Genomic DNA, 12,033 nt, shown 5'->3' on the forward strand with positions numbered 1-12,033 from the left:
AATACTGTACTTACCAACACATGCTTGCGCAGATTTGAAGATGAATTTGTATAAGCAGAAAGTTCTGACTGACGGATTAGGCACAGTTTACACAGCATATAGCTGTTGCCTCTTTTACGTTGGAAGGCAAACTGCTTGCTGAGATGTGGCCACGGGTTTTCTTCATCTTCTTTAATTTCAACTGGCGGAAAGTTCGGTGCTTCAGCTTGTTGGTGGTCCGCAGCTTGTTGGTAGTCCGCACTATCATCTTCCTCCATATCTATCTCTTGTGACTCGGCACCGTACTTGCGCCTTGCATCGACTCCATCATCCACTCTATGCAGCATCCACCACTGCAGTGAGCATTGTGGTGCGCGATTCCTGCCTTGAACTATGTTTTTTTTTTTTTACTCAGTAACGGATGTAATTTCCAATGTAGCGAAGTACAATACTTCAGTCAAAATCTACTTAAGTAAAAGTAAAATTACCGATTTAAAAAACTACTTAAAAATTACAAAGTACACAAAAAAACTACTCAATTACAGTAATGTGAGTAAAAGTAATTCGTTACTTTACACCTCTGATTATTAGTAGTAGTAGTACTATTTCATTATGCTTATTATACAGCTCCATTGATTTCAATGAGCTACCCCAATGAACTGACCACTGCAGAAAATGAATGAGTGCCATTAGCAACAGGTTTTGTGCTTCTAATTCACATCTTCCATATCATTCCGCAGGTAGTCCATTCACTCAATGTAACGTGAATCCATTGGAACTTGAAGTCAGCAAATACGTTGAAACACAAAATACAAAATTACAAAAGTGACATTCTAATCATACAGTGAATAGCACATCAATCAAATGTAAAAAGTAACACAAAAATATAAATAAAACACCATGTGTCTGTATTCCATGTGCAGTATGTAGGATTTAAGGTGATCTTTTAGCAGAAATCGAATATAGTATTCATAATTATGTTTTCATAAGTGCTGTAACTATGAATCGTTGTGTTTTCATTAGCTTAGAATGAGCCCTTCATATCGAGCAGGTCCTCATCAACGAAGTTCCCCATGTTGCGCTGCTATGTTTCTGCAGTAGCCCAGAACAGACAAATCCAAACACTGGCACTAGAAAGGGCCTTTCGCGTTGTTATGGCACCTGGCGGCCTACTTAGCTTCTCCTACACGTATGGAAATGGAGAAGTATTCAGTGGGTTGTTCTCTGCAGTCTCACTGCTAGATCCCACCAAACCCTACACAATGTTCCTTTAATTGGGTTATAACTGTACAATTGTACAATTTGTTTTTACAAGAGGGAAATGACGATTAGTATATTTATTCATAACCTGGAAACTTCTACATTATTTCCCTATAACAGAGAAATCAGTTTAATCACTGTTCTGTATCAATGCTGTGGAAACTCTGAATGGTAACTAAGAACCAGAGTAAATAACGGTTGATTGAAAAGCTGGAGTGAGTAGAGTCTAGAGTGAGTGTGTAGTCAAGGCAAGCCAATGGATGAACAACATAAACATTCTATCATTTTGCCAAGTGGTGTAAACGCAATGAATTCCGTGATTAAATAACATGTTATCTGGAGAACGTGTGTAAGCTAGCAAGCATACAATAACAAACAGCTAGCAAGCTTAAGGATTCAGGCTTAACCACAGTGGAACCAACCATAACCAAAGAAAAACTACCCAACATGTTCCTTGTCCGTGAAAGAAAGTAGTAGTGCAAACAGGTCGCCTTAATTTAGGCCTTTGAATGTCCCATTATCCAAAATTAATGGACTTCACGTTGTGGAGTTCTTTGCTTCCGCCTTATTTCCCATTATTTTGTCCTCGGCAGCCGTTACCTCTTACTCTTTTATCCAAAGGAAGCCAATTTGTGTGCCAAAGTTGGTCCCATCTCGAACATGAGAGAAAAACATGTCTGAGCGGCAGGAGGTGCACAGTGTGACACTGGGAGTGTCAGTCACAGTGTCATCATGAATGTGTTTGGAGAGGAGCCCCCCTTGCTCCAGGAGAATTCTAGAAGGGAAAGCACAACGACAGTACGATGAGCAAGGACTTTCTTATGGAACATAAAATTAACCTTATTTAGGGTAGGTCGGAGAAAGAATCTACCATGGAGGAGGCAACAGAAGCATGTTGTTTTTATTCTTTTATTCCTCTTATTTCTTTTCTGTCTATTTAACAGATTCAAATCATATTACCTTTTAAATATTCTTTCAAATGTAAAGTTGTTTGTCTTGACCTGCAGATAACCATCAGAGATAAACATGTTCATTGACTGATGTTTACCTTGTGGCCAGCCTGATATTGACGTATGGCTTTGATGTCCCGTCGTCCCTGACACAGTCTGGGTGTATGGCGTGGAACTCTTTGGCTGACTCTTGCTCGAGCTTGAAGCAGCAGGAGCCAACAGATGGACCGATCACTGCTAAAATGTTTTCTGTCTTACTGTCAAATCGTGTCACCATGGCATTCACTGTTGCCATAGCAATCCCCATCAGTGTCCCCTTCCAGCCTTTATTAGTGGAGAAAAGCAATACAAACAAGAGAGAAAAACAGCTGGATTATGCATGTTCTGTAGCATCTAATATGAACTTCGGCCTGTTGACTAAAAGTGTTAATCGCATTTTCTCAAACAAAAGATAGTAAAGTTATAAGCCCTGAAATCATTCATTTGTCAAGGCTTGATGACTGCTAAAAATATCATATCCATATCAGAGATTCTGGGCATCACCTTTCTGTATAAAAATGCATTCCACCATTCTAATCCAATATACTTCATCATATTCAGCACATTTCTCATCATAGTCTTCATTTCCTTATGGAAACCATCTACCTCCCAGTTCTCCAGACTATAATAAAATATTACAGAAATAATTACATATTTGGTCATTTGGCGGACCCTTTCATCCAAAGCCAACTTGCTCTAGAGAAACGGCATCAAAAGCTCTCGTTTTCTAACTGATCCCACAGAACTGCCAAACACTTTGATCTAAAAGTTGAGCTACTACACATGCAGAGTTAGAATAACCGAGAATGGGTGTACAGTTCAAAGACCCGAGGATGAATTACGGTTCTAACTACAGTTAGTCACCTGCATGGGCCACTCCAATCACTTTTGATACAGGGTCAGTGAACAGCAGAGGCATGCAGTCAGCCCCTGGTGCTGCTATGACAACGTTGACTTGATTGGTCACTATTCCATCGTAGCGTTCAGGGCCTTCCTCACCCACCACCCGCACATCACTGGCATGATCTGTCTAAAAAGACATTTTTCACATTTTTTATATATATATAAATGTTATACAAAAAATGTAACAAATACAAATGGATATAAACAAATATTTCTGGGTGTCCATTTCTACCATTTCAGAGGCATATCAAATCTGTGTTTCACTACCACACGGGTTCATTTAAATAGAGAAAACTCAAGGAGGTGCAAGAAGATGCTCATTAAGATGAACAAATATTCTGTTTATCTTCTCTGTTTATTCCATGGCACTTCTGATGATGAGAACTGACAGAATGAATTAGCACACAGGTGAATGATGGCTCCTAGCCCTTTGAAGAATGTATGTCTTTCAGGGGGAAGCATCTCAACACAGGCTAACTGGCAGAGGTTAACTGGCAGAGGCTAACCCTTTTAAAGCATGCCCTCTGCTGCAACCTAACAGCACAGTTATTGACTATTGACAAACTATTTGAGGCATATCCATTGTGCACTGAAGCTTGAGGCTTAATGAACACTTTAGTCATCACGTGTGTTACTGCTGTGCTTTTAATTTGACTCTCACCTTTACCAGGTGGAACTGGTGAGGCTGAAAGCCAACTTGGAGTCCAAGACGCCGAATGTTTTCAAGCACAACGGCCTTGGGGTCTCTACGGCTGGAGCTGCTGAAGAGGTTCAGGGAGCTTAGCGTGCTAATGTAGGAGATTCCTCCCGTCCGAGTACTGAAACCATGTGAGAAACTGTCTACAGAACACAGAGAGGACTTCCTTGAAAACAACATTTACATCACAAACAGTTATAAGATCTAAACAAAAATAAACAAGCTGGTTGATACATGCTCATTTTTCTGGGGGGGGGTGCAGGAACAGATCCATTGAGTGACTGGGGGCAAATGAATCGTCTCACATTAAGATTGGCCATTCACACAAGCATGTATTAGCTACTGACATTTGATCGGCTATACAGTGCCTTGCATAAGTTTTCACCCCCTTGGATATTTTACCCTTTTATTGCTTTTATAAATCAATCATGGTCAATATAAGTTGGCTTTTTTGACAAGAAAATTCACAAAAAAGCCCTCTTTAATGTCAAAGTGAAAACAGATTTTTACACAGTTATGTCAATTAAATAAAAATATGTAATGAAACATGTGATTCCATAAGTATTCACCCCCTTTAAAGTGACTGACCTAATTCAACAGAGGTCCAGCCAATTGGTGCTAGAAGTCTCACAATTAGTGAAATGGGGATCAGTGTCTCAAGTGATTGTAGTATAACGACACCTGTGTCTGGAAGGTCCATTCACTGGTCAGTATTCAGTAATCAGTATTCCTAGCTACCGTTACACCATGAAGACCAAAGATCACTCCAAGCAACTCAGAGAAGAGGTTATTGAAAAGTATAAGTCAGGGGAAGGATACAAAAAAATGTCCAAGGCACTTAACATCCCCTGGAATTCTGTTAAATCCCTCATCAAGACATGGAAGGAATATGGCTGGATGTGTAAATCTGGCTAGAGCAGGCCGTCCTCACAAACTGAGTGACCGTGCAAGAAGGAGACTAGTGAGAGAGGCCACCAAGACACCTATGACTACTCTGAAGGAGTTACAAGCTTCAGCAGCTGAGATGAGAGAGACTCTGCATACAACAACTTTTGCCCGGGTTCTTCACCAATCAAAGCTTTATGGAAGAGAGACACTGTTGAAGAAAACTCATATCAAATATTGACTAGAGTTCGCCAAAAGGCATGTGGGAGACTCCATGGTCAAGTGGAAGAAGCTTCTGTGGTCTGATGAGACCAAAGTGGAGCTTTTTTTCAACAGTGGCTCTCTTACATGAAGCTTTGATTGGTGAAGAACCCGTGTTTAACCTATAAAATAATACGTCTGTTTCCAAAAATTCTATTTCAGTGGGTTAGATGAGAACCAAATTCTTGCACATTCAGGCAAAGGGAAAATTAGAAAATATAGGAAGGGACAGTAATCGACTCGCCCCCTGGTGGAATGAATCGGTTCCTCCATAGAGATGTTTTCAGAGACATTATATTTCGGTCCTCATCGAAAAAGGTAGTGGGATGGATTCGATTACATATGCTTTGAGATACACTTTATTGATTCTGGTGACCATAGTTTATTTCCAGCCACAATTTGATTTCAACACAATTTTTGTAACAAGGTGATGAGGAACTCGTCACCGGTTTGTGCGCCTCACTGAGCTGATCAAAATGTACATTTGTATTGCTTGGCTGCTGAATGTTTTTGTAATAACAAAAACAATGCATACCGCATGCATGCTTCTCACAGGGGGAGCTGACAGGTGGTGTCAGGGGCTAACGAGAAGGACGAGCATGTACACGGTGGACAGGGTATGTGACTTGAGTTGTAGTTCATCTATGCAACGAAAGTGGCCATTTCAGGCAAAACATCGATTGACATTTTCACAGTTATTAGGTTATTACTATACGAACACTAAAACAACGTTTTGGTTGATAACTTCAATGATATGGCTTCGTAGTATTTCGTTTTTTCGGTCTATGGGATTTTACATGTAATTTGCTCTCCAATAGAAACGAAACTACTTGGGACAGTTTTCACTTTCCCTCCCTACTGGTTTAGACAATGTTTTGAATATATCTCCCTATGAGTAACGCCTTTGACAATGGCAGACTATTTTATCTAGTGTGATGAAAGTGCAGTAGAGCCTCTTTGCCAGAATCAAGAGGCTACCTATTAAATCTTAACCATGTTAATCTTACCATGAACAACTGTTGCCAAATTAAATCAAAGAGCTAAGAAATATTCTGTAACTCACCAGGTACAAGGGAGGACTTGAGGACAGTCATTTCTCCAACCGCTGGGAGCTGCCGAAGAAATGTGCTCACTTCATCTGTCACTTCTGTGATCTCACCAGATGTTAGACTGGTAGGACTATCACTGAACGCTCTCTGATCATCAAACACAGTTATATATTCAAAGTTGTACAGAGCTGTGAAGAGAGATTCTTGGTATTTTTGCAGTACAGCTCTTCGATGACTAGACGTAAGTATCACAACATTGCTCAAATCCAGATTATCCAATTCTTGCTTTATTGTGTACATCGAAGCGGAAACTGAGTTGTCCTGTAAGACACGGACCTGTTTTCTTAGACTGACAAATCTCTCCGGTGGTGTAGCGCTCGAGCCCTGACATTGCACACAAATAAGGTAAACAGGTTCATGCACTTCACCAGCCTGACTGAGGATCATTGAGATCTTTCCTGTAAATGCTTCATAACAATTAGGCCTACTGTCTTCTGAGCGAGGAACGCTGTCAAGATCCAGGACAACAACTTTAGCCATGCAGATATAATGCGGTTAAAACCAACAAGTCACACTTTCACGGCGCACAATCGAAGGCAAAGTAGTAGCCTATTCAAGCGTCGACACGTATGCTTATATGATTAGGCTAGGATGCGACACGACTCTTTTAAACAGTTCTATTTCAAACACCAATTAGTAGGCTATAGACCGTGTGATTTCAATCACAAACTCATCGCATGGTGGTTTTATATAGACCTGGAGAGTGTGAGGAAGTACCACCCACATTGGCCGATGCAATGCTAGCTACTTCAACCCAGGAAGTACGAAATTGACTTTAAAAGTCGTTCCATGGGTGTTTACCATGAACTGTAAAGGGTTTGAATGGAGAGCTGTGAGGCGAGTAGGCTATGCTACAAATGACGCCGAGAACCTGCGACATCTAGTCGCAAGAAGAGTATTTTTGAAATATAAGCTCTCAATTGAGACCTTCGTTTATTTGTCAAAGTTAAATTTGTGGAAATTAAACAACATACATTACCAACTATTACAATTATCATTTTTGGGTTCTGTACAATGTAAATAAGTCTTGATTTTAAATGCGTGACCATTTGTTTTTTTCTAATTAGGCTTGCCTACTGCATGAAGACCTAATAACCCATCCTTCTTGAGGGCTATAAATAGAAGCAGTAGAAGTAGGAGTGAGATTGCATTGATTCCAGGACAGGTGTTTTTGTATTGTGTCCTATAATGGTTCAAATGCCATCGAGCTCTCCTGTTAATTGCACTCTATGAGTAAGTTGTTTTCTTTGAGTTGGCCTGATTTAATGATCTTACCATCAGAAGGACGCAAACCTTTACACCAGGGGTTTTCAACTGGTTTTGTCCCACGGACCACCATTCTGACCAGAAAGTAGGCTCATGTTGCGGACCCCCTGCAATGCCGTCGCGGACCACCAGGGGGCCACGGACCCCTGGTTGAAAACCCCTGCTTTACACAATGGGTGCAAGTCTTCCATTATTACTCATAGCTAGGGTTGCAAAGGGGCCATACATTTCCGGTAACTTTCTGGAAACTTTCCATGGGGAAGTTAAGCTCGGGAATTTTGGAAACTTTGAAAAAAATGCGATGTCCTAAAATAAATAAAAGCACTACACGAACATTGCAAATGGCAGTGAATAAATAAATAAGGACTAAACTCAATCACGTGGATATAGCCATAGTGGAATAGAATGGACACATCTACATCACAAAATAAATGTGTTATGTGCAGATTAAGTGAACTACATTACCCAGAATGCACAAGGCATACGGGCTGTAGACGTGATGGTATGTTGAAAGTCACTTATGTAAAGTTCGAGTAAAACCCACTATTGCCGTGTGAGAGTAGTATTTTAAAATGCACTACACGGCATAACAGACCGGTGTTCGCTTTACGCTTTGACATGATTTTGATCAGTCTCATGTTGTTTTCGCGTTGCCTGTGGATTCTGTGTATTCTGCACACGTCTTTAGTTGCATGCCCTTATAAGAAGCTGGCGGGACGTTTATATATGCAAATTCAGGTGTACGAGAACATGCGTTCAATTTAAGTGCACAGCTAAGAACACTTTGGCAGTTTAAGAACACATTTCCAGGCGTTTATGAATCCGGCAGAGATCTTAGATTGGTCTTTCGAAGTTCATAAGAAGATATTTAAGAAGACACTTAAGAAAATGTTCGAGAATGAGGCCCATTGTCTGTCATATGACAAGGTAAATACAGTTATATAAATAACCCCAAAATTTCCCATGTTAATTCCCATGGAAAGTTTCCAACTTTGAATATTTCCGGAATTTTGCAACCCTACTCATAGCTTTGTCCTGCAAAATGTGTTACCCCGCAAACCAAACCTTGTGCCTCTTCAACATAACCAAGCAGGTTCCTGAATGGCTTCGCTGCTGTAGTCGCAAGCAGTTTGTGGCTTGGGAGGGTGAAAACCGTAGGTTATCACCTCGCTGTAAGCATTTTTTTCAATTACAAAAATATTCAGCCAGCCAGGCCATGTAAATCGGCATTTTGATCAGTGAGGTACGCAAACCGGTGACGTCATCTATTCATTGGGTGTTTCATACTTCTTAGCCACTTGATAACTGCACCTGAAAATCCAAACCACTGCTCTAGTCTGTGTCGTAATATATTATGATCAACAGTGTCAAAGACTGCACTAAGGTCTTATAACACCAAGACAGATGTTTTGCTTCTGTCTAGTTTGAGGCGTATGTTATTTCCAACCTTAATGAGAGGTGTTCCAGCGCTGTGATTGGCACGGAAACCTGACTGAAAGAGTCTGCTGCCAAGTGGTGGAAAAGAGATTTGAAAAAGTTGGTAGGCAAAAGAAAACAACTTTTTTTTTTTGCGAGAGATTGAATTAACTATATGTCATTATCTTGGGAATTCAAAGCTTAGTTATCAAAAGATAATGTCATAAAGTTGACATCTCGAGAAAACAGAGAAAAATAAAAATTGGGACCTAAATTAAATTTTATTGATGCTATGTTAGGGCTTCCACAAATTACATTTCATTTAAACATTTGAGTTTTGGAATTTCAGGTAAATAAGAAAACTGGGAGATATTTATATTGAGTCTAAAAGGTTCACATGTTGGCTACTAAGATACCAGGGCCCATGTCACTGATGTGTATTTCTATCTATCACATAAACCTAACAAAAAAGTCTTTGAGGTGTGGAGATTCATGATTTAAATACGTACTGCTGAGAAGAGTTAAGGCTACATCAGAATGTCCCAGCTTGAGATCATGTTGCGTTGCCTATTACTAATCAATAATCAAGTAATCAAACCCCTTCCCACCAATGACTGAAAATATCTTAAGATATGTGGATCATACCAGCCAACCTCTGAAGCAAACCAGATGCAAGGACAGACAGAACACCAATTATTTTGATGAGTGGTGTAGAGAATTTGTAGAGAATGTGGATGATTACTGTGGCTCCTAAATCCTTCGTCCAGGCGTCTGCACAAGTGTAGTGGATTAGGGTTTCACGGGCGAGTTGAAATCGCTGGATGCGCTGTGCGTTTGTAAGCTCTAATATCCAATATCCAAACAAGATCAGAATACACACGACCACCTTGTTTGCATTGCTCTTTTCCATTTTTAATTGATATTGCTGAGTTTTACTGCAATTTAGCTAATTATTTACTGGGATTGTTCTCAAGATCATGTGATTAATCATGATTAACAATGTAACAAATGATTAACAAGTTTGACGGTCTAACAAAGATTTTGCAATATTATTTATATATGTGTATTAATGTTAGAAATAGGCCTGCTGCAGACTTCAAACGCAATATGAAAGCATCGTGGAATGGGCATGCACACCCTCAGGCAAAGGCAGACCCTTGCTGTGATAAGCCAGGGAGATAGTCTCCACAATCCAGCGGCAGAGTCCCTGTTTAGACAGCGCCCTGCCTCAAGCTGGATTAGCAAAACCGACAAAGAGCTGGTCACATGACCGAAACGCCTGGGTGCTTGAAATATATGTATACAACGTCTGCACTGAGTAGAGTGCATGCAGTCTCCTATTCTCAGCTTCTCAGAGGCAGATAAGTCAAAAGACATTGCCTATAAGGCATGGACAAGACCCTAGGCATGTACGTAAGCAGCATTAGGGTGTACAGTGACCTTACCAGGTGCAAAGGACGTACAGATTAATAAATGACTAATATTACAGCATTAATATCAGACACGCTTTGCTGAAGCCAAAGCAAGAAGAGCAGTGTTGTAGGATAAGAACTTTATGCCCACAGACTCTAATGGTTCACGAGGAGAACAGCACAGAGTGTCCAGAACAGTAGACAGGTCCCAAGATGGTACAGGTGTTCTAGTACGGGGCTTCAGGCAATGCACGCCCTTCATAAAGCGCATAGCAAGTGGGTGGGCCCCTGACAACACCCTATCAATGCCAATATGACATGCTGAAATAGCCAATGCCTTTAGTGTTGGAAAAGAGCAGCCCTTCTCCAAAAGTTCCAGTAAGAATCTCGAAACATCCACAATAGAACACTGAAAAGGAAGGAGGCCCCCGACACCAGTGCTTGAATGCACACCACTTTCCAGAGTAGAGGTCTCGTAGAAGTAGAAGTGGCTCGAGTGCTTTCAACAGGAGCAATCACATTAGGCCGCTTTAGCCGCTTGACATAACTGTTCAGCAGGTCAGGTCAGGGGATTCATTATTTGCTCCCCCACCTGAGACAAAGAGGGAGAGACCAGGGCTCGGCTGATAGAAGACTGACTATCTCTACATACCATGACTTTGCTGGCCAACCCCAAACTTCTGCCTCTGGGTGCATCTTTGACAGTAACTGGTAACTGGTGTTGCCTCCATGGCGAGAGCGCCCATCAGACAAGTTGCATTTAGCGTCAATCTCCTGTGGAGTCGACGTGACGTGCTCAGATGGTGAGATAGAATCCACCACTGAAATCCCTCATAGATAGCAAACCCAGCGTTACTACTGCTATCACTGATGCCAGTACACCCAAAAAGAGAAGAGAAATGTCTGAAAATGCAGTTTAGTGTCCCAACCGAATCTGAGCCAAACATTGACGGAATGGAGATGTTTTGGTAAGAGAGCACATGACCCAGACACACCAATCGTTGATGTTCTGGTAAGAGAGCACATGACCCAGACACACCAATCGAAAGCAAACGTTCGGGTAAGAGAGCACATGACCAAGGCACACCAATCGTTGATGAGGGATCAGGGGACTCTTTTCGGGATTCACTGAAAAGCCCAACGTCTGAAGTGTGACAGCACCATGGCCGTCTTCAATTCTGCTTGTTCCCTTGAACTAAATATTATTGCCAGATCACCTAAAAAGCGGGGATCTGTTTGCCCTGACTTCGCAGAGGAGCTAGAGCTGCTTCCAGACACTAGGTAAGCGTCTAGAGGGCTAAACACAGAAGAACCAGATATTCGCAGGTTATGCCCTCAAAGCAAGTCTGAGGAGCTGCATGTGAGATTGAAGGATGGCAATATGAAAGTATGGTAAAGACGAACCAGTCCCCCAGACTGACTGAATGCAGGAGCTGACATAGTGTTAACATTCTGAATTTGAAAATTCTCAATTGCTTGTTCAACACATGCAGATCCTGTATGGGGATGAAAACCCCTGTTTTGTTTGGGAACCACAAAATAGCGGCTGTACCATCCGCTCTGTGAGTGTGAGAGGGGAACTCCTCTTTATCGCCTGCTTGGTGAGGAGTGAGTTTATTTATTCACTCATAACCGCCACAGCGCTGTCTGTCACGCATGTCTAGACTACAGTGGAGAAATGGGGAGCGCGAATCGAAACTGCAAATGGTAACCCTTGGCAACCATGGACTCTACCGAAAGTGACTGTGTGCATGCCAGAGCAGGATATGTGAAGGAAGGCAACCTGTGCCGATGGCACCCTCCTGTGGAAAGGGAAGGGGCTGAAGAAGACTGTGTGTATTTAGCCTCATTTAGAC

At 41.5% G+C, this 12,033-nt stretch overlaps 1 protein-coding gene across 1 annotated transcript; it reads right to left on the reverse strand.

Annotated features, from left to right (window-relative positions):
* Positions 1-572: 572 nt before the first annotated feature.
* Positions 573-7,019, reverse strand: lacc1 (laccase (multicopper oxidoreductase) domain containing 1). The gene is made up of 5 exons (XM_012819786.3): positions 6,038-7,019; positions 3,793-3,971; positions 3,093-3,258; positions 2,288-2,513; positions 573-2,014 (listed from the first exon to the last, which is right to left on the reverse strand). The coding sequence occupies exons 1-5, from the start codon at positions 6,561-6,563 to the stop codon at positions 1,843-1,845; spliced, it is 1,269 nt and encodes a 422-aa protein (XP_012675240.2). The 5' UTR covers positions 6,564-7,019; the 3' UTR covers positions 573-1,842.
* Between the last annotated feature and the right edge of the window lie 5,014 nt (positions 7,020-12,033).

Source organism: Clupea harengus, chromosome 2 (assembly GCF_900700415.2).
Source record: "Clupea harengus chromosome 2, Ch_v2.0.2, whole genome shotgun sequence".
In the NCBI taxonomy this organism is placed as follows: Eukaryota; Metazoa; Chordata; class Actinopteri; order Clupeiformes; family Clupeidae; genus Clupea; species Clupea harengus.